Source organism: Ictalurus furcatus, chromosome 5 (genome assembly GCF_023375685.1).
Source record: "Ictalurus furcatus strain D&B chromosome 5, Billie_1.0, whole genome shotgun sequence".
Taxonomy (NCBI): Eukaryota; Metazoa; Chordata; class Actinopteri; order Siluriformes; family Ictaluridae; genus Ictalurus; species Ictalurus furcatus.
In genome coordinates this window covers 31670830-31693719 of record NC_071259.1, presented here as the reverse complement: position 1 = coordinate 31693719, position 22890 = coordinate 31670830, and the positions used below count along the sequence as shown (strand labels likewise).

Genomic DNA, 22890 nt, shown 5'->3' with positions numbered 1-22890 from the left:
TCTGTCCCTCTGTCTGACCTTCTCTCGGTCTGTCTATCCTTCTGTCCCTCTGTCTGACCTTCTCTCTCTGTCTGTCCCTCTGTCTGACCTTCTCTCTGTCTGTCTATCCTTCTGTCCCTCTGTCTGACCCTCTCTCTGTCTGTCTATCCTTCTGTCCCTCTGTCTGACCTTCTCTGTCTGTCTCTCTGTCTGTCTCTCTGTCTGTCCCTCTGTCTGACCTTCTCTCTGTCTGTCTATCCTTCTGTCCCTCTGTCTGACCCTCTCTCTGTCTGTCTATCCTTCTGTCCCTCTGTCTGACCTTCTCTGTCTGTCTCTCTGTCTGTCTCTCTGTCTGTCCCTCTGTCTGACCTTCTCTCTGTCTGTCTATCCTTCTGTCCCTCTGTCTCTGTCCTTCTGTCTGTCTGTCTGTCCTTCTGTCCCTCTGTCTATCCTTCTGTCCCTCTGTCTGACCTTCTCTCTCTCTGTCTATCCTTCTGTCCCTCTGTCTCTGTCCTTCTGTCTGTCTCTCTGTCTATCCTTCTGTCCCTCTGTCTGTCTGTCTGTCCCTCTGTCTGTCCTTCTGTCCCTCTGTCTGTCCTTCTCTCTCTGTCTGTCTGTCCCTCTGTCTGTCCTTCTATTTCTGTCCTTCTTGCTCTGTCTGTCTGTCCTTCTCTCCCTCTGTCTGTCCGTTGTGTCTCTCTGTCCTTCTGTCCTGCTTTCTGTCCCTCAGTCCTTGTCTCTCTATCTGTCCTTCTTTCTTTCCCTCTGTCTGTCCTCCTTTCTGTCTGTCCCTCTAGTTTTCTGTCTGTCTCACTGTCCTTTCTGTCCGTCCCTCTGTATGTCTCTCTGTGCTTCTGTCTCTTCTGTTCTTTTGTCCGTCTCTATGTCCTTCTGTCTCTCTGTCTATCCTTCTCTCTCTGTCTTCCTGTCTCTCTTTCCATCTTTCTCACAGTCTCTTCTCCTCTCTCTCTCTGTATGCCACCCTCTGTCTCTCTGCCTCTCTGTGTCTGTATGTCCTCTTTGTCATCCTGTCCTGTTCTTTTTTTTCCTGTCTCTCTGTATGTCCTCTTTGTTGCCCTGTCTCTTCCCCCTCTGTTATAAATAAATAAATAAAGTATTTTAAATAAACGGTATAAACTAAAAGGTCGAGTCTTAAAGTGAACACTATATGACGTATTTAAGCAGGACGTTGAAAATGAATAGTGCAGAAACATGATTATTTTCCTGTATGACAGGGGATATCTAAGATGTTAATGTGTGTGTGTGTGTGTGTTGTCTCTCTCCCAGGTGAGCGATGTGACCTAGTGAACAGCTGCGTCTCCTCTCCGTGCTCCAATGGCGGAACCTGTGCGTCTCTTCGTGACGGAACGTTCTCCTGCAGGTGTCCTCCCGGGTACAGCGGGCCCCGCTGCCTGAAGGACGTGGACGAGTGCATGCGCGAGCCGTCCCCGTGCCGTAACGCCGGCGAGTGCGTGAACGTCCCCGGCTCGTACCGCTGCAACTGCGCCGCCGGGTTTACGGGCTCCAACTGCGAGAAATTGTACATCCCGTGTTCTCCGTCACCCTGCATGAACGGCGGAACCTGCAGACAGACATCCGAGACCAGCTACTGGTGCCACTGTCTTCCAGGTGAGAGCGGGGTTAGACCCGATCGCAAGAGAGGATTAGCATCACGGGTGGTTAGAGGACGATTTACACGACGGTTTTGCTAACAATAGGAACGCACAATAGACAAACTGATCAGAACCAGTCCAAAAAAAGACGACACGTGGAACCAGGAAGCAAAAAAGAATCGGGTTTCCCCTGAGCGTCCCTCTGATCTGCAGCTTAACAAGCCCTGAAACATACACTCCTTCCCGGTGATACTATTGAGGTTATTTTTTAAAAAAAATTCAGTATTGTTCACAGTCGGGCTGCAGTGTTCTTTCTTTAATATGCAGCTCAGCTCTCTGAATCCCGGTCTCAGAGATTCCAGGAAGTTTCCTGCGGGTGTTTAAATTACAGCTTTGTTGCTTAAATGTGGGCTGCTAGCATTTTTAGCACCGATTTGTTGTTGTCGTCGTCGTCGTTACTGTCATGGGGGAAAGAACGTTTGGGTCCTGCGTCTGCAAGATCCTCTTCAGAACGTGTCCTCGCCACCGCCAATACAACTCCACCTTTAATCTCCACGACTGTTCGCCGGTCTGTTCTAACAACGTTTAACATGTTGCAATATCAAAGCCGTTCCACCGAGAGCGAGAGAGAGCGGGGGAGGGGGGGGGGGAGAAAAAATAAAAACAGGAGAGAAAAGACAACAACAACAATAATAATAATAATAATAATAGCAATAATAGTAATAATAATTAAACCCCAGTTAGAAAGAGGGAATGAAATGGAAGAGAGAGAAAAATTATTATTATTATTATTATTATTATTGTTGTTGTTGTTGTTGTTGTTGTTTTTTGTTATTATGTTACAATTCAAGTGTGTTCTAAGGGAGGGAGGAAAAATAACTATTAAACTCGCTACTGAGAGGGGAGAGGAAAAAAAATAAATAAATAAAAAGAAAAGAGAAAAATCATTATTAGTAGTTTCAGTATTATTACTTTTATTATTAGTATTAGTATTTCTAGCAGTAGTAACACCCCATCTTTAACGTGTTACATTTTTGTATTTTTGTTTCATTTTGTGTCGGTGTGTAACCTGACCCCGAGTGTGAAGAAAGTGCTACTTATTAAATCTTTTTTTTTTTGCTGTATTATTGTTGTTATTAGTGCTCACATTCAAACCGCACTTCCTTCTCCCTTTATCTCTGCGCCGAGCGCGTCACTCATGTGTTTGGAGTTCAAACACAGAAATTCCTCTTCTGGAGTTTCGAGTTTAAAGGCGAGCGCGTTGGCACGACGAGGCGGCAAGCCGTGACCGGCGTCTCCCCCGAGGCCGAGAACCCGAGCTGTGGGAAAGCGAATTACTTTAAAAAGGAAAAAAAACAAACGCCGCAGAGAGTGATGAATGTTTAATAAAGTGTGATTACGATTAGGATCTGATTCTCAGAGAGGGATTATAAACCACTGACATGTAGGAGTCAGTTACAGGGTTTGGGTTTGATGTGATTTATTTGTGTAATAAACTGACGACTGTTTCCACTCCTCCGTCTCCGTCTGCGGTCAGGTTTTAACGGCACGAACTGCGAGGTGAATATCGACGACTGTCCGGATCATCAGTGTCAGAACGGAGGAACCTGCATGGACGGAGTGAACACCTACAACTGCCAGTGTCCGCCCGAGTGGACCGGTACGAGCCTGTGGGATGTCTTTTTGATTTGGAAGGGATGATTGACAGATTCGTGACCTGCGACTTGTTAAGCCCTTTTTAAAGAGAAAAACTTTATCCTTTGACGTTCCTTCAGGTCAGTTTTGCACGGACGACGTGGACGAGTGTCGCCTGCAGCCCAACACCTGTCAGAACGGTGGCACGTGCAGCAACACGCCCGGCGGCTACACCTGCGTCTGCGTGAACGGCTGGAGCGGCCTGGACTGCTCGGAGAACATCGACGACTGCGCTGCCGGACCCTGCTCGGCCGGGTCTACCTGCCTCGACCGCGTCGCGTCCTTCTTCTGCAGCTGCCCCTTCGGCAAGACCGGTGAGTCTCCTCAGGGTCCGAATCGGAGTCGGATCCATTCTTTCACTTCGATTCGTTAGATGACGTTCTACATAACTACTTTTAAAACGCTCTCTGTATCGCATTTTCTTTTTTTCTTTTTTTTTTTTCCCGGCGGTCCAAATTTCCAGAACTCACAGCAGCGCTACGACTCGCCGTGACACCCGTGTCTGATTCACGTCCTACACCCGAGTCGATTCAGAGTCGAATCGCTTCCTCGTGACTCTCCGGAACGCTCTCTCGAATTTGTTTATCTGCATTTTTCCGTCTCATCTACTATTACACGGCACAAGAATGCGGTGTGAAAAAAAAAGGGGCGGGGCGTTTGTAACCCGTAGGGACGGGCGTGTCTTGCGGTCGTACCTACGAGGTCGCGGATACGTTTAGCGGTTAACTTTTTCAGAAAGTCTGTTCTTTAATGCAGTTTCCGGCCGGGGTACGCCTCTTTATCCGAGAGCGAGCTCGCGATTCCGTCTTTACACGTCGCCTCTCGAAGGACCCTCGTTAAAACTTTTTCCTTTGTATTTAGCTAGCTCGCTTCAGGGGGTGTGTTGTGGCGCGCCCTGACCGCTGTTGACCGCTGTGTCGATCGGTCGGCCTCATCTGGACACGCTGGATCAGTTCGCAGCCCCTATTTTAAGGAATATACGTACGTTGCGTCCCAATTCGCAAATGTCGCGGTATAAAAAGTGGCGTATAAAATTGCGGTTTGGGGAAAAGTGCACCAAAATGGCACCGTGTGGCGTAACGGGGCCTGCTCGGGCTTGTTCTGTAATAGATGTTCTCGCTGATAGGATTGAGTGACTTACCGTGTGTGTGTGTGTGTGTGTGTGTGTGTGTTTCTTTCCTCATGCAGGTTTGCTGTGTCACATTGATGATGCGTGCATTAGTAACCCGTGCAGGGCGGGCTCTCAGTGCGACACCAATCCGGTGAACGGCAAATTCAACTGCAACTGTCCTTCGGGATACATCGGCAACACCTGCAACGATGACGTCAACGAGTGCAACATCCGTGCGTGTAACATCTTTCTGTCTCTGTCCCTCGGCCTGTCACTTTATCTCCTTGTTATTTCCTTAGAAATTCTGTTCTTCGTTTTTATCTCTCTCTCTCTCTCGCTCTCCCTCTCGTTACTAATCAGCACCCAGGTCGTCATCAAAGCTTCTTTAAAACGCCTTACCCGTCTCGAGGTGTCTTTGCCCTCCCTGTGAACCCCTTGCAGTCAGACACAGGAGAGATAAAGGCTCCTTGTAGCTTGTCGCTTTCCGTTTAAGGAACAATCAGTCATCTACAGTGTGTGTGTGTGTGTGTGTGTGTGTGTGCAGGTTTCACAGGCAAGAAGTTCAACACGTTTCCAAGAACTGAGGGGTTTGAAAAAAAGAAAAAGAAAAAAGCACGTGTCCTGTTTGCTGTTCACCAATTCGCTAATAATGAAGCGAAGAGGTGTTCAGGTTTAAACTACCTGACTGTTTAACATGGAGTCCGGTTTAAAAAAAAAAAAAAAAAAAAGAACGGGGGAATTATAGAGATTTACACTGCAGCTAGCGTGTTTGAATTCTGGATGCTGATTGGTCGATTAGTTTTCTGTCACAGCTGCTTTGTAAAGCCTCTCACCCTGACCAAGTTGTATGTTTTTCCTTTTTTTTTTCCCGCGCTGTCGCTGATGGACGTTCTGCCGTGTGCCTCTCAGCTCGGGCGAACCCGTGTGAGCACGGCGGCACGTGCGAGAACACGGAGGGCTCCTTCATCTGTAACTGCGCACGTGGCTACATGGGACCTCGCTGCGAGCAGGATGTGAACGAGTGCGGCTCGAACCCCTGCCAGAACGACGCCACTTGTCTGGATCAGATCGGCGATTACACCTGCATCTGCATGCCAGGTGAGAAACAAGTGCGCACACACACACACACACACACACACGCATGCATATTGCCACGTATTTTTGCTTCTTATTTTAAACACTGACCTTTCCTTGTCCGTGTGTGTTTGTGTGTGTGTGTGTGTGTGTGCAGGTTTTGAAGGAGTCCACTGTGAGATTGAAGTGGACGAGTGCGCCAGTTCACCCTGTCTCAACAGCGGAAAGTGTCGGGATCAGGTCAGCGGCTTTGTCTGCGAGTGTCTTCAGGGTGAGACACACACACACACACACACACACACACACACACACACGCTGAAGTACTGTTTACCAAGACTAAATGTGTTGGTATTGGTATGGGTGACTTGTGTGTTAAATGCTTTAATTAAGTGTGTGTGTGTGTGTGTGTGTGTGTTTCTCTTCATCAGGCTTCACGGGAGAGATGTGCCAGATAGACACTGATGAGTGTGCGAGCACGCCGTGCCACAACGGAGCCAAGTGCATCGACCAGCCTAACAGCTACGAGTGCGAGTGTGCGGAAGGTACCTGTTTGATACACACCTCCTGCGTGCGCGCTCGCTCTCTCTCTCTCTCTCTCTCTCTCTCTCTCTCTCTCTCTCTCTCGCTCTCTCTCTCGCTCTCTCTCGTGCGCACACCGGAAACTGATCAGTCAATCCCCACCGTTCTCTAGGTTTCACGGGTCCCCTGTGTTCGGAGAACGTGGACGACTGTAACCCGAAGCCCTGCCACTACGGCGTGTGTAAGGATGGCATCGCCATGTTCACGTGCGAGTGTTTACCGGGGTACATGGGGCAGATCTGCAGCGAGCAGATAAACGAGTGTCAGAGCGACCCGTGCCAGAACGGAGGGCGCTGTGTCGACCGCGTCAACGAGTACCAGTGCCAGTGCCAGCCCGGAACCTCTGGTGAGACAAACAGTTCATTTTGGTGAATAATTCAGTTTGAATGTGGTTATATTTAGTGCTTTCACTCTCTCTCTCTCACTCACTCACTCACTCACTCACTCACACACACACACACACACACACACACACACACACACACACACACACACACACACACACACACACACTGTGTGTGTGTGTATACACTAGTTCAGGTAATTGTGTTTAGCAGGCCAGCAAATACAGCCCCCTAGTGGATGTTTGTAGTATTGCACTTATGTTTATCCAATGCTGGGTTTTTTATAACATTTAATTAAATAAATATGTATGAAATTAATTAAATAAATATGGCTTCTGTTCATAAATAGGACGTGGTCGTGGGCAGAGGAACGATGTAAAACAAGAGGAAAAAACACTGAAATAAAAACAAAAGAAAAAAATACATGCCAGGATCTTATTGGTTAAAAGTAATAAATGAATGATTGGGGTGTGTGTGTGTGTGTGTGTGTGTGTGTGTGTGTGTGTGTGGACCCTGAAACAGGCCGTTCAGGTCTTTCTGCACGTCCGTCTCCCTCTTGACGTGAGGTTTACATTCTCTCCGTCTCTCCACAGGTATGAACTGTGAGAACAACTACGACGACTGCGTCAGTAACCCGTGTCAGCACGGTGTGTGTGAAGATGGAATTAACAAGTACAAGTGTGTGTGCGCGCCTGGATACACAGGTACACACACACACACACACACACGCCCTTGTATACATTTACAGTTTCACATTTTATCCATAGCGCACATGCCGGGCATTCCATTCATAAACACTTAAGTGGCAAATGTAAAATAACCTCTCTCTCTCTCTCTCTCCTCTCTCTCACTCTCCTCTCTCTCTCACTCTCTCTCTCTTTCTCTCACTCTCCTCTCTCTCTCTCACTCTCTCTCTTTCTTTCCCTCTCTCACTCTCTCTCTCTCTCTCCTCTCTCTCTCTCACTCTCTCCTCTCTCTCTCACTCTCTCTCTCTCTCCCTCTGTCTCGCTCTCTCTTTCTGTCTCTCTCTCTCTTTCTCTCGCCCTTTAACTCTTGCCTGCCTGTATCTGTCTTGTTTTATTTCTCTCTTTCTCTCACTCTCTTTCTCACACACACACCCTCTTTTCCTCTTTCTGCCTTATCCGTCTCTCTTTCTCTTTATTTATATCTGTCCCTATTCTTCATTTGTTCTCCCTTCCTCTTTAATCTTTCCCGTCTCTCACTCTTTCTTTTTCTCGCTGTGCCTCTTTCTTTTTCTCTCTGTGCCTCTTTCTCGCTCCTTTCCTCTTTTTTCTGTTATCTCTCTCTCCTCTCATTCTCTCCTTTATGCCCTTTTTTATTTTTCATATTTTCCCTCTCTTTTTCCATCTTATCTTCCTTCTATCTCTCGCTCTTTCATCCTCCTCTTTCTCAACGCCTCTTTTCCTTTCATCTCTTTTTCCTCGTTTTGTCTCTCACTCACTCCATCCATCTCTTCCTTTCACTTTCTGTCCTTCTTTCTTTTGAACTTTTATTTCTCCCTCTCTCTTCCTTGCTCTACACCTTTTTTTCCTCCTTTTCTCTCTCCATCTCTCACACTCATCCCTCCCATGCCTCTCACTGTACCCTCTCTATCCTCATCCCGTGTCCGTGTGTCTCAGGCGAGCGGTGTAACGTGGAGATAGACGAGTGCAGCTCGAACCCGTGTCTCAGTGGAGGGACGTGTGTGGATAAAGTGAACGGGTTCGAGTGTCAGTGTCCAGCGGGGACTCACGGCCTGCTCTGCCACTCCGGAGCGGACTACTGCGCCCCGCAACCCTGCCGCAAGGGAAAGTGCGAGGAGGTGCAGAACGGGTACGAGTCTCTGTTCATCCCTCCGTTCATCCCTCTGTTCTTCTGTAAACTCTCCCGAGAACCATTTACCAACAGCATGATAAATAAGTCCCCTGTTGTGTGCATTTGCTCACTGTGTGTTTGTGTGTGTGTGTGTGTGTGTGTAGGTACCGCTGTGTGTGCTTACCTGGCTACGAGGGTCAGAACTGCGATCAGGAGAAAAACGAATGCGAGCCGAACCCCTGTCAGCACGGAACCTGTCTGGACTCTGTCAACAGCTACACCTGCAAGTGCCAGCTTGGCTACACTGGTGAGTGTGTGTTAGTGTGTGTTAGTGTGTGTTAGTGTGTGTTAGCATGATTCTCCATTTTTCTATCTATTTTCTGTCTCTCTCTATTTGTCTCTATCTCTCTTTCTTGCTCTCTTTCTTATCTCCCTCTTTCTCCCTCTCTCTTTATGTTCCTCTCTCTTTCTCCCTCTCTCGCTTTATGTCCCTCTCTCTTTCTCTCTCTCTCTCTCTCTTTCTTTATGTCCCTCTCTCTTTCTCCCCCTCTCTTTATGTTCCTCTCTCTTTCTCTCACTTTATGTCCCTCTCTCTTTCTCTCTCTCTCTTTCTTTATGTCCCTCTCTCTTTCTCTCTCTCTTTCTTTATGTCCCTCTCTCTTTCTCCCTCTCTCTTTATGTTCCTCTCTCTTTCCCTCTTTATGTCCCTCTCTCTTTCTCTCTCTCTCTTTCTTTATGTCCCTCTCTCTTTCTCTCTCTCTTTCTTTATGTCCCTCTCTCTTTCTCCCTCTCTCTTTATGTTCCTCTCTCTTTCCCTCTTTATGTCCCTCTCTCTCTCTCTCTCTTTATGTCCCTCTCTCTTTCTCTATCTCTCCTTATGTCCCTCTCTCTCTCTCTCTCTTTCTCACTTTTTCTTTCCATCTCTCCGTCTCTGTCTCTCACTCTCTTTATCTCTCTCTTCTCTTTTAATCTGTCTCTCTCTATCTGTCTCTATCTCTTTTTCTTACTCTCTTTATCTCCCTCTTTCTCTGTCTCCCTTCCTCTCGCTCTCTCTTTCTTTCTGTCTCTCACTCTCTTTATCTCACTCTCTTCTCTTTCTCTTCCTCTCTCTCTTTTTCTTTCTGACTCTGTCTCTCTCTCACGCTCTTTATCTCCCTCTATCGCGCTCTCTCTCTCCCCTTCTCTTTCAATCCATCTCTCTCTCTCTCTGTCCGTCTCTCTCTCTCTCGCTCTCTCTCTCTCTCAGGTGTGAATTGTGAGATAAACATTAACGAGTGTCAGTCGAACCCCTGTGAGAACAAGGGCACCTGCGTCGATGGAATTAACAGCTACACCTGCCGCTGCCCTCTGCCTTACACAGGTACGGAGATATAACACTTACTGCCGTTAATACTTCTTGATGAAGGACGTGATTGGGCTTCGAGAGTGAATGTCACGACGTCCATACAGAGAGTCCTAGAGAGTCAGAATCAACTTCGCTATAGTCTAACAGCTAGCTTCCTTTATAGGCTTCCTTTATTCTCACTCCTGTCCTTACTGTCTCACAGGGAGTCACTGCGAGGAAGAGTTAGTGCCGTGTGCAGCTCAGCCGTGTCAGAGAGGAGGCGTGTGTCAGCCGTCGCTGGATTACACCTCCTACACGTGCAAGTGTCCCAGTGGCTGGCAAGGTCAGTGTGCTGACTGGGAGGAGCATATTCTTACTGAGTGGCTTTTTAGTAGGTATTAAAGTGTGTGTGTGTGTGTGTGTGTGTGTGTGTGTGTGTAGGAGCCCGGTGTACGGAGGACGTGGACGAATGCAAGAAGAACCCGTGTCTGAACGGAGCTCACTGTCTGAACAATCAAGGCAGCTACAAGTGCAGATGCCAGCCCGGGTACAGCGGAGTGAACTGTCAGACTAACATCGACGACTGCAGCTCCAGTCAGTACACACACACACACACACACACACACCTCTGATTGGTCGGAAGGTACCACTGGTTAACTCTTGATTCCGATTGGTCAGAAGGTACCACTGGTTAACTCTTGATTCCGATTGGTCAGAAGGTACCACTGGTTAACTCTTGATTCCGATTGGTCGGAAGGTACCACTGGTCAACTCTTGATTCCGATTGGTCAGAAGTACTACTGGTTAACTCTTGATTCCGATTGGTCGTAAGGTACCACTGGTGAATTTTTGATTCCGATCGGTCGGAAGGTGTTAACTAATGAATACGTTATCGTTTCTATAGTAACAACTCGGGGTGGGGTATTAGCATGATATTAGCATGGATTTAGATTAAAAAACACTCTGGGGATGTGCTGTTATAATATATAATATTATATATTTCATATAAGATTATATGAAAATAATCAACTTTGTGAGTGTGATGTAATCTTCGTACTGCTGCGTCTCTCTCTCTTTTATTTATTTTTTTTAAAGACCCCTGTATCAACGGAGGCTCGTGCGTCGACAAAGTGGGCCGGTTCTCGTGCGAGTGCAGGCCGGGTTTCTACGGCGAGCGATGTGAGAAGGAGGTGAACGAATGCGAGAGCTCCCCCTGCAGGCACGGAGGAACCTGCACTGACTTTGTCAACAGCTACACGTGCCAGTGTCAGCCCGGCTACGACGGCATCAACTGCGAACGCAACATCCCCGAATGCACCGAGACGTAAGCACCGTCCACTTTTAATTCACGCCGTAAAACAAGTGCGTTTTAAATATTGTATCGTCTATCGTCCAAAAAAATACTGTATACATCACTCTGCAGAAATCTTGGAGGCAAGTTGTACTGATGTTTAATAAAAAGCAGAGTTCTTCCTCCAGATTTCGACTTAGTTTAGTTTGTTACTGTTTACTGCTCTTTATAGTATTTTATTTTTTATGTAGAAATGTTTATTTTCATTCATTTTGAAGGAGTCTAAGCTTTAGAACCTTTTTTTTTGCGTGCATGCATTTCCTGTGATGACTGTATTTGGACAAAATCAATATATTGTCACCATATTTATTATTATTGGGAATTTATTGTTGTGTAACAGAAAGTGATTATAGTGCTGATGAGTACTTTTGTGCCTGATAAGTATGTGTGTGTGTCTCTCTCTCTGTCTCTCTCTCATGCAGCTCATGTCTGAATAACGGCACGTGCGTGGACGGTATAAACCAGTTCATCTGCCGATGTCGTGCAGGGTTCACCGGCACGTTCTGCCAGTACGAGATTAACGAGTGTGAATCGCAGCCGTGCTTAAATGGGGGCACCTGCACGGATGGCCTGGGAACCTTCCACTGCACCTGTCCTATGGAATACACCGGCCGACTCTGCCGGGTACACACACACACACACACACACACACAGAAGTATTTCCTATGTATATTGTGCTTACATATTTTGCATACATATATTGTACACCTGATCATGTTTGTGTTTTTTTTTTTTTTTTTTTTGCTCTGTGTGTGTGTTTGTAGTCGATGGCGGATCTGTGCAGAAACATCCAGTGTAAGAACGGCGGAGAGTGTGTGCAGCAGGAGACGGCGTGGCGATGTCGGTGTCCTCAGGACTGGAGCGGCCTCTACTGTGACATCCCCAACATCTCGTGCCAAAACGCCGCCAACAAGAAAGGTCCGTTTAGATGAACTGCGAATCGAAAACACTATCGCTTTAAAATTGATCAGTAAAATGATTAATAAGACCACCGAGATATAAAATGAAAGAAAGAAGGAAAGACAAGCCTGTGCTGAGATCTAATGGTTAGTTAATGTGTGTGTGTGTGTGTGTTTCTTTTCAGGTGTAGCAGTGGAGCAGCTGTGTCTGAACGCCGGAGTGTGTGTAAACAAGGATAATACACACTACTGCTCGTGTCAGGTGGGCTGGACTGGCAGCTACTGTGAGATAGGGATTGACGAGTGTCTGTCCAGTCCCTGCAGGAACGGAGGGGTGTGTGTGGACTACCAGGGAGGATACGACTGCCAGGTAAAAAACACAAACACACTTTACACCGTTATTTATTATTCGTGTTATCAGACCTCCTTCATCATATTTACACTGCAACACCTTTCTGTAACAAGAAGCAGGGTGAGTTTGTTGTGATATTATATGGCTGTATGTCTCTCTCTCTCTCTGTTGCTATCTCTCTCTCTGTCTCTCTCACTCTCTCTTTCTCAGTGTAAGCCCGGGTATCAGGGAGTGAACTGCGAGTACGATGTGAATGAGTGTCAGTCGAACCCGTGTCGTCATGGAGGCACCTGCATCAACCTGGTGAACCACTTCTACTGCTCCTGCCCACCTGGAACCAAAGGTACCCCCCACACACACATACACACAGAGGTGTACTGGAGTGCGATAGTCATTAAAGAGCATCAGTCTGATACCAGGTATTGGTATCAGACCGATATTAGCATGGATTTAGATAATAACCAATCAGAATCAAGAATCCAGCAGCACTGTGTATTCGAAGCTCGGAGCGCTGGTGTCGGACTTGTGTCGAAAATAAAGATTGTCCGTCATTCTTGTGTTTGTATTTATCGTAGATCTGTGTATCGTTTTTGTGTCCGTCTCTCAGGTCAGCAGTGCGAGGAGGACGTCGACGAGTGTGCAGTGGAGTCCGGCCCGCCCTGTTTGAACGGCGGTCGCTGCGTGGACGGTATCGGTCACTACGAGTGCGTGTGTCCTCCCGGTTTCACCGGCGAGCACTGTGAAGGAGACATCAACGAGTGCCGCCCGTCTCCGTGCCACAAGTCCGGCAGCCTCGACTGCGTCCAGCTAGCCAACGACTTTCAGTGCCGCTGTCGTCTTGGTTACACCGGTGAGACCGTCTTTCATCTTTTATTCTTAAACTTAATCTGGTTTTAAAATATATTGGTTTCACCAGTATCTTTTTCCTTATTTCTGGAAAATGTAACCATTTGACACAGCTTAGCTTCCGTCATGGGAGTCATCTGTCGTTCAAGGCAGAAATGAACACGATGTTTAGCAGCAGCCAATGAAAATAGAGTGGAGGCGGGGCTTACTGCACCTTCATTTTAGTAACGAGCGGAAACGTGGTTGGTTTAGGTTCTTAACGAATTATTTATTTAGTGAAATGCACAACTATGTGATCTCATTGTTATGATGTGTGTGTGTGTGTGTGTGTGTGTGTGTGTGTGTGTGTGTCCCCGTCCTGTAGGTCATCTTTGTGAGTCGATGGTTGATCTTTGTCAGTCGAAACCCTGCCACAACGGAGGCCAGTGCTCCATGAACATGAGCTCAGTCCATGGATACAGCTGTACCTGTCTACCTGTAAGTGTGTGTGTGTGTGTGTGTGACTTTATCTATTACACAATTAAACCCAATAACAAGACAGTTTTAATAAAAGCTCATTATTAAGCAGTCATGGTTTTGGGGGAATTCAATTCTTTTTTTTTCCTGTCTTGCTCTTGATTCTTGAGTCTTGATTCTTTGCTCTGCTTTTCTTTTTTGTCTGCATGCTATAAAATGGCTTCTTCTCTAACCATTGCTTGTTCTCTCCCTTTCCTCACGCCTGCACTAAAAGGGAGAGGGCCAACATAGATCAGGTAAAAAATAAAAAATTAGAGCTCTCTCTCTCTGAGTCTGAAACACTGAATGCTCTCCGTTCCGGCTTCTCTTCGTTCGGAGCTGAACGTTGGAACGGTTTGCCTTGCCTGTGTGCGATTTATTTATTTATTTATGTATGTATGTATGTATGTATGTATGTATGTATGTATGTCTTGTAAAGGCGATATATAAAGGAAACTTGCCCTGTTAAGAGTAAATACCGTCTTTTTAGATGACGAGTAGGTATACACACTACCGGTCAAAAGTTTGTGGACACTGGACTGAAACGTTCTCATGACGTTAAAAACCTTTTGATCCGAAGGCGTATGATTAAATGACTGAAATCGGTGTCTTAGACAAAAGATATAATCGTGCCGACGTCTTCATTTCTTTCGTTAGAAAACAAAAATTTTAATTACGAATAAATATTTTTTTTAAACGGATGACGCGGAGCGGAATATTCCTGAAAAGCAGCCGATAAGAGTCCGGCGTCAGTGGGAACTCCTTTTAATACTGATTAAAAACCATCTCGAGGAAATTCCTCAAGAAATCGCTTGAGAAAACGCTAAGAATACATTTCCGGACACTCTAGGCAGAAACGGCGTCGACTTTGAAGATGCTAAAATAATTCTTTATTTTTGATTTTTTATTTATCACAACATAATTCCCATTAGGTTACTCCAGAGCTTTGATGACTTTATTATTATTCTAAAATGTGGGGAAATAAATAAAGAATGAGTGTGTGTAAACGTTTGACAGGTAGTGTACGTCGTATAGTGTAGTGTGTATGTGTGATGGCTAAGGGGTGGGGCGATTATGGCAGAAATATCATATCACGATACTTGAAGAAAGGGATGTGACGGTGAGGAAATTTTCCCTCTTTTTCCCCCTCGCTCTTAAATCGTGTTTCATAGAAACGTCTTCTGGTATCGTGATGATATTTTCGTGATATCGTCCCAATTTTTAATATCATGCGATCTGACAATATTAATCACGGTATTGTTATCGGTACGGTATTATCATCACCACCATATCGCCTACCCTTAGTGGTGAAATTTCCATCCTCTGTATGAAATTATTTACTGTTTTACATTTTTAACTGTCTCTCAGGGCTATACGGGCTCCAACTGTGGCGAGCACGAGGGCTACACCTGCGCCAACCTGCGCTGTCAGAACGGCGGACACTGCCAGGCGTCCCCCTCCGGCCGTCTGCAGTGCGTCTGCCCGTCCGGCTTCTCGGGCCCACAGTGCGAAAACGAAAATCCGTCCTGTTCGTGCCAAAACGGAGGCGTGTGCATGAAAGACTTGCACAAACCTTACTCGTTCTTTTGCCGCTGCCCGGACGGCTACAGCGGAGAGCACTGCCAGATCAGAGTCGGGTCCATGTCCTGCCCTTATTTGGAGTGTGAGGTTCGCCGCGGCGACAAGGTGTGCGACCCACAGTGTAAGAATGCGGAGTGCGACTGGGACGGAGGAGACTGCACGCTGCGCCGGCTCCGCCCATGGGACAACTGCACCGCCTCTGTGTCGTGCTGGAAGTTCTTTCATAACGGCCGCTGCGACCCCGAGTGTGACAACGCCGGCTGCCTCTTTGACAGCTTCGAGTGCCAGAAGAGCTCGCCGGCCACGCCTGGCGCGTGCAAGTACGTACCCACAGCGCCACCCAGAGGTGCTGATTATATATGTGGAAATGTTCAGCCAGGCATTCAGGCAGTTTGAGCAGCAGATCAACAAACGGTGACAAACGTGTAAAAGTTTTACAGTTTCAACAAGTACCGTTTTGTACTGTTTTTTTTTTTTTATTCCTGTAAACATTTTTAATGGTTTTTAGCTAATTGCGCTCTCGTTTGGCGTAATCTGTCATTACGGCTCAACCAAATATGGTACTGATGTAGCTTTATCTGTCACTCTCGCCTCATCGCTCCGCAGGTATGACCGGTACTGCCGCGACCACTACCAGAACGGCCACTGTAACGAGGGCTGTAACACCGAGGCGTGTGGCTGGGACGGGTTAGACTGCTCCACCGACAAGCCGCCTCAGCTGGCGGAGGGCACGCTGGTCATCGTGGTGCTGCTGCAGCCCACGGAGCTGCTGGGAGATATAAAGGGCTTCCTTCGCTCGCTGGGCTTGCTGCTTCACACCAACCTGCGCCTCAAGTTCAACGATCAGCAGGAGCCCATGGTCTATCCGTATTACGGCAACGGACACGACGACTTGCACGCCGGCGCATCCAACGGGAAACGACTCGGCAAGAGGGAGGTGCCGACGGAGGTTATTGGGTACGTTTTCTGAAACGGTAACAGTTTAGCCAAAAGGTCTTGAAACTGCGTGGATCTAATGGGATGTGTTGCTGGCTCTGTCCAGGTCGATGGTGTATTTGGAGATCGATAACCGTCAGTGCACTCAGGCATCCAGCGAATGTTTCTCCAACACCGACCTGGCTGCCTCGTACATCGCGGCCGAAGCCCTCGAAACCAAGCTGCATTATCCCCTCTTCTCTGTGGACAGTATGTCAGGCCTCGGGTTTTATAAACTCTACTACTTTTGCATTTGTTTTTGTTTATTTTTGTCTTGCTGTGATTAATCATCTCTAAAAAAAAAAAAATCATGCAACATCGTACGGTATAACAGCAGCGTTAATCATGCAACATCATGTGGTACAACAACAGTGTTAATCATGCAACATCATGCGGTATAACAGCAGCGTTAATCATGCAACATCATGCGGTATAACAGCAGCGTTAATCATGAAACATGCGGTATAACAGCAGCGTTAATCATGCAACATCATGCGGTATAACAGCAGCGTTAATCATGCAACATCATGCAGTATAACAGCAGCGTTAATCATGAAACATGCGGTATAACAGCAGCGTTAATCATGAAACATGCGGTATAACAGCAGCGTTAATCATGAAACATCATGCGGTATAACAGCAGCGTTAATCATGCAACATCATGCGGTATAACAGCAGCGTTAATCATGCAACATCATGCGGTACAACAGCAGCGTTAATCATGCAACATCATGCGGTACAACAGCAGCGTTAATCATGAAACATCATGCGGTACAACAGCAGCGTTAATCATGAAACATCATGCGGTATAACAGCAGCGTTAATCATGCAACATCATGCGGTATAACAGCAGCGTTAATCATGCAACATCATGCGGTATAACAGCAGCGTTAATCATGCAACATCATGCGGTATAACAGCAGCGTTAATCATGAAACATGTGGTATAACAGCAGCGTTAATCATGAAACATCGTGCGGTATAACAGCAGCGTTAATCATGAAACATCATGCGGTATAACAGCAGCGTTAATCATGCAACATCATGCGGTATAACAGCAGCGTTAATCATGAAACATCGTGCGGTATAACAGCAGCGTTAATCATGCAACATCGTACGGTATAACAGCATTTGAATATAATTATGTCCTTAAAATACCTCTAATAGATAAAACAGTTGTCAGATGTAGTGTTTACTATTTTGTTGATTTTTAAAAATATATCATTCTTAGTGTTTTGTGGTTGCTATCCAAATGCATTTTATTTACATTACACTGAATTATTATTATTATTATTATTATTATTATTATTATTATTATTTTTAATGATGTGGTTATATTATATATTTAGAGATAATATTTATTACAATAAACAAAAAATATAACAATTGTTGTGTTAATGCTCTCTCCTCCAGGCGTCCCACCCCCTAAAGGGCCTGACCAATCTCTCCTCTACCTGGTCGCCGTGGCAGCCGCCATCATCCTGCTTATCCTGATTTTGGGCGTTTTGGTTGCCAAACGTAAACGCAAGCAAGGCCTCCTATGGCTGCCGGACGGCTTCCTGGCCAAGAAGGACAGCAAGCGGAGAGAGCCTGTTGGTCAGGACGACTTCGGCATGAAGTGAGTTGGGGGGGTTATTTATTTAATTATTTATTTATTTTTATGCGGTTATAGATTTTTTTAGATTATAGGTTATAGAAACCAGCAGGAATAGCTGATAACTCCTTGATGTCATAAAAAATAAGGTTAATATTCAACAAAGGAACCTTTTCAAGAACATTAGAGGTGTTTCCACTGCCAATTTTATCTCCTGGGCCACAGTTCTTGGAACCTTTTTAGTTCCCGCTTATAATTACGAGTACTTTTATGCTGATCAGGAACTAATTGGGCAGAGCCTGATGTGCTTTTTAAATCTGAGTTTTTACAACAAAGCGAAATAATAACATGGTTAAAAAAAACAATATACATGTAATCTGAACCATGCCATCCCTCGCGTCATGGTTTTTTGTCCCTGCTGTTCTTATAGGAGCCTGCAGAAGTCACAGATGGACGGAAGTTCTGGTCATCACTGGCCAGAGGAGGAACTTCGGCCCAAGAAGCCAAGGGTGAGAGGGACACACTCACGTCTGCGTTCACACACTCCGATGATGATAACAGAGTATTTAAGACATTTATTTTCTATCTTTCTCTGTTTCTTCTCTCTCTCTCAGTTGGAAGATAAGCCGTTGTTGGGGGTGGACACAGGAGTGGATCGTCGTGAGTGGACCCTGCAGCACCGTAAAGCTGCCGATATCACCCTCACCCCACCTCAGGCCGATATGGATATGGACTGTCTGGACGTCAACGTGAAAGGACCCGGTAATTACCCGTTTAAAAAATAAGAATGAACCGGACTTGAGAGGAATTATTACCTAAACAGAAAATACCACAAAACAAAAATAAATACAAACAGCGTGTATTACAGTGTGTATATGTAGTTTCGGGTGCCAGTTTATTAGATACTACCTAGGTATTCTAAGGAAGATGTCTAAAGCAGTAATAAACAGAAAATAAATGCTAGTATAAACACGGATAATGTAACAGGAAAAGTATTAAAATGAAAACACCGATTTTCCACATCTGTCAACTGCCCGTGGGACCGTATAAAAATAATAAAACTAATAAAATGTTAAATATTAAAGAATTTGAGTGTGAAAATGGTGACTGTAGCAACTTTTTAAAAATAATTCCGACATTTTAAAACCTGTTATAGAATTAAACGTGCAACAGGTACTTATAGTGGTATTATATCATAAAATATAGGAGCCAGTTAGGTTGCGATATGCAAATATGAGCCATGTGACAATACTTTAAAAGAAAGGAAAAAAAAATGGGGGGTGGAGCTTGTCGGATTGAGGGTGTTTTCAATTTGCATATGCATAGAAAATCGATTTCTTGATGAGGTTACAAGCTTGTTGTCTGGTTCATAATTGTTTTTCTCCTTTCTCTCTCTCTCTCTCTCTCTCTCTCTCTCTCTCTCTCTCTCAGATGGTTTCACTCCTCTGATGCTGGCGTCTCTGCGTGGCGGAAGCAGTCCCGAGTGCGTTAGCGTCTTAGCCGAGGAGGAGGAGGAGAGCGGTGCCGACGAGCCAGGCACGAACATCATCAGCGACCTGATCTCCCAGGGTGCTACGCTCAACGCACAGACAGAGCGCACAGGCGAGACGGCTCTCCACCTGGCCGCCCGCTACGCCCGCGCCGACGCCGCCAAGAGGCTGCTGGACGCCGGTGCCGACCCCAACGCTCACGACAACATGGGCCGCACGCCGCTGCACGCGGCCATCGCCGCCGACGCACAGGGAGTCTTCCAGGTTAGAGAAAGACCACAAAGAACACGAGCTAACATGAAGACTTTTTCATCTGTTTACTTACTTTTACACACCGCTCCGTTTTAGATCCTGATACGTAATCGCGCCACGGAGCTGGATTCCAGGATGAACGATGGAACGACTCCTTTAATCCTGGCAGCCAGATTGGCCGTGGAGGGCATGGTGGAGGAGCTGGTGCACTGCCACGCCGATGTAAATGCTGTGGACGACCACGGTAGGACACACACTCGCACATACTCACTGGATCTATCTTCTGAATCATGTAAACTGACGGTGAGGTAATTATCTGTACAGGTAAATCGGCTCTGCATTGGGCTGCTGCCGTGAACAATGTGGAGGCCACGCTGGTGCTGCTGAAGAACGGCGCCAATCGAGACATGCAGGACAACAAGGTGAGCGTCTGCGTGCCAGTCAGCCTTTAAACACCAAACATTACCAAAATCAGCAGGTCTTTGTTGGATTCTGAGTTTTGTTTTTTTGTGGTTTTTTTTGTTCAGGAGGAGACGCCGTTGTTCTTGGCGGCGCGCGAAGGCAGTTTCGAGGCGGCTCAGGTCCTCCTGGATCACTACTCCAACCGTGACATCACTGATCACCTGGACCGGTTGCCACGCGATACGGCTCAGGAACGCATGCACCACGACATCGTTCGGCTGCTCGACCAGTACAATCTCGTGCACAGCCCGCATTCTGGATCGAACCATGTAGGAAACGGTGGGGGTGGACACCCCTCCATGGTCTGCACCGGTAACGGGGTCATTGGCATGCGACCGGGACAACAAAACAAGAAGAACCGGCGTGGCGGCGGAGCCGCCAAACTCACCGGCCCTAATGGTGCTGGGGGCGGAGTCAAAGATCTGAAGGAGATGAAGTCAAAACGGAGGAAGAAACCAGCCGGAGGAGAAGCGACAGGATTGGCTGCGTCCAGCGGTAACAACATAGCAACCGTGACCGCTAACACTAACGGCACCAAGGGCGTGACAACCGCCGGCACGGGCGCTCTTTCAGAAAGCTCGGTCACGATGTCGCCGGTGGATTCGCTAGAATCGCCGCATTCGTACACGACGGATGCCGCAGGAGCTGCCAACATGGCCAAATCACCTCCGCTGATGACCAGCCCCTCGACCCGCCCCTTCCTGCCTCCCGTCAGCCACATGCTAGGGCAGCAGCAGAACTGGGTTGGCGTGGCTAAGCACGGCTACGCCTCCCCCCACATTTTCGGCCACATGATTTCCCACCAGATGGCGCCGGCACACTCGGGCCTGCCGCAGCACCATCACGGCTCGGGGCTCCTGGGGCCCGTGAACGTCTCCGTGAGCCGAGAGCAGCTTCCGTCGATTGTCACCTTCCAGATGATGGCCTCCAGAAACCAGGCACTTCTCAAACCAAACCAGCAGGGGCCCATGCAAGCGAGTCAAACCCAGACCCAGGGCCTTAACCACATGCACTGCGGCCAGGAGATGATGTATCCCATGCAGGAGCCCGGGCTACAGCACAGCATCCCACACCTGCATGGCCACGCCCATAACATCGCAGAGCCTCAGGTGAGGCAGCTGACACCGTACCACCAGCAAATGCAGAGCCCTGTGGATAAATACCCGACTCCTCCATCGCACCGCAGCTACGCCAGCGGCGCCGGGTCAGAAGCGGTAGCGACCCCGGGTCAGGGCTCTGAGGTCACGACCCCAGGTCATGGAGCTCTGCCCTCTAGCGAGCACCCGTACCTGACGCCGTCACCAGAGTCGCCCGATCCCTGGTCCTCCTCGTCGTCGCCTCACTCGCATTCAGACTGGTCCGACGTAACCACAAGCCCACACGGCGCGCTGCATACGCACGCCGTGCACCCTCACACACACGCACACACTCACGTTCCAGAGCAGGCTCCTCTGCTGCAGCCGCAGCCCTCGCAGCCAGCGCAGCCGGCGCCACAGCAGCAAGCCTGCAGCAGCGTGTACGCGTAATAATGCCGAGGAACTGCTCGTCGCTGTGTCTTAACCCAACTGTGGTGTTTATATGCAATTTAACTTCATAAATGGAGCTTTATCAGCATAAATCTATCTCCTGGATCTTTAAGAGATGCACATTCTCTCTCTCTCTCTCTCTCTCTCTCTCTCTCTCTCTCTCTCTCATACACACTGCTCTGTCTTTTATTTTATACACTATGCAGATAGTCACCTACCAGCGGTGTTTATATGCAATCGGTAACCCTCTTCTATCCGACGATGTGGATATGAAGCGTTCTCCTGATGCTCGGGACTGACAAAGTCTTCAAAACCCTGTTTACACTTGCTCACGTCGTAGGTCTTGGATCTGGATATGGATCGGATCATGGAAAGATGTTGTGTAGTCAAATACGCGTCTCCAGGTAGCCATGCTTCCAGCTACGTTATGCCGGTGGGGCTTGCTCGGGGGGTGGGGCATCGGGGGAGATCATCAATTTGCATTTCGGACCTTTCATACGGGGAACAAATCTAAATATCTCAAAGGCGTTTCTATGAAGACAGTCCGTATACACGGCTATACGTTTCTATCTATAGCGTCCCCGTCCTTTAGACGCGTGAGGCGAGTGTAACAACGGCGCAAACAGAGGACTGCCGATGAATTACGTCAGCGAATCAGCTGTTTCTCGGTGTCTGTGGACAATCATTAAAAAAAAAAAAGCGAGCGCAAAGACGATGAGCTGGACTTAAGCGTTTCCACTCGTCGGCCATTTTTTTTTCTTTTCTTTAAAACCTTGAAGGAAATCTGATCTTAAATAAAGTGCAACCGCTCTGTTTTCCTGCTCTGGTTTTTTAAAATTTTTTTAATAAATATTGCTGTTTCCAAAGCTTATATATCGTTAGTGATGGACTTACTAACCATTGTAATTTTTTTTTTTATGTAATGGGTCATGGTTACATTTGAGCTAAAACTGCCTTGTCTTGTTGTTGTTGTTGTTGTTTGTTCTACACTGTGCACGTCCAGAACCTGTCTCGCAATGTCGCTTCTCCTTTGTTTCAGTTACAGCAGGAATTCTCAGAGCTTCTGCTGTTGCTAGTGTCCTCGTTTTATTTCGTAGGGTTATCCCGCGGCCTGTCGGCTCGGTTCTAGCCGTCTCGGTGTCACGGCGTGGGCTCTGATTTAACCTCGCTGTGGTTTCTAATGGAGATGTTGCTTTATTGTGATACGTTGATGGCCTTGAGATTGTGATCCAGTGTAGGAAAATGACTGCCTTGTGTTTGAAATGAGCGTTCGATGATGATGATGATGATGATGATGATGATGATGATCACTAAGTGTGCTCTGTTCAGGAGAAACTGCCAAATTTAAGTCTGTGTGTGTGTGTGTGTGTATTCGGAGAAGGAAATCCCCTGATTGCGTTTTTTCACACTAGCAAGCGACAAATCCGTGAGAAAAACCCGAAACCCACCGAGTTGTTTGGTTTGATCGACATCGATATTTCCCAACCTAGAGAGTAGTAAAGGAGTTAAACACGCCGTGCCGTGCTGTTGTAGG

At 47.1% G+C, this 22890-nt stretch overlaps 1 protein-coding gene across 1 annotated transcript in view; it reads left to right on the top strand.

The window, feature by feature from the left end:
- notch2 (notch receptor 2) overlaps positions 1-21426 on the top strand; it is a 57985-nt gene extending 36559 nt beyond the window's left edge. Inside the window, exons 4-34 of the mRNA XM_053625934.1 lie at positions 1267-1608; positions 3130-3252; positions 3368-3601; positions 4476-4631; positions 5308-5496; positions 5630-5743; positions 5901-6014; positions 6164-6397; positions 6989-7099; positions 8036-8228; positions 8375-8517; positions 9457-9570; positions 9758-9877; positions 9976-10128; positions 10630-10858; positions 11308-11509; positions 11650-11803; positions 11970-12154; positions 12347-12479; positions 12744-12986; positions 13347-13459; positions 14846-15378; positions 15665-16015; positions 16101-16243; positions 17446-17650; positions 18057-18135; positions 18241-18388; positions 19058-19380; positions 19465-19612; positions 19693-19790; positions 19896-21426. Of these exons, the coding sequence (XP_053481909.1) occupies positions 1267-1608; positions 3130-3252; positions 3368-3601; positions 4476-4631; positions 5308-5496; positions 5630-5743; positions 5901-6014; positions 6164-6397; positions 6989-7099; positions 8036-8228; positions 8375-8517; positions 9457-9570; positions 9758-9877; positions 9976-10128; positions 10630-10858; positions 11308-11509; positions 11650-11803; positions 11970-12154; positions 12347-12479; positions 12744-12986; positions 13347-13459; positions 14846-15378; positions 15665-16015; positions 16101-16243; positions 17446-17650; positions 18057-18135; positions 18241-18388; positions 19058-19380; positions 19465-19612; positions 19693-19790; positions 19896-21356 (7088 nt within the window). The 3' untranslated portion in view covers positions 21357-21426. The remainder of the gene's footprint in view (positions 1-1266; positions 1609-3129; positions 3253-3367; positions 3602-4475; positions 4632-5307; positions 5497-5629; positions 5744-5900; positions 6015-6163; positions 6398-6988; positions 7100-8035; positions 8229-8374; positions 8518-9456; positions 9571-9757; positions 9878-9975; positions 10129-10629; positions 10859-11307; positions 11510-11649; positions 11804-11969; positions 12155-12346; positions 12480-12743; positions 12987-13346; positions 13460-14845; positions 15379-15664; positions 16016-16100; positions 16244-17445; positions 17651-18056; positions 18136-18240; positions 18389-19057; positions 19381-19464; positions 19613-19692; positions 19791-19895) is intronic.
- The last annotated feature ends 1464 nt before the right edge of the window (positions 21427-22890 follow it).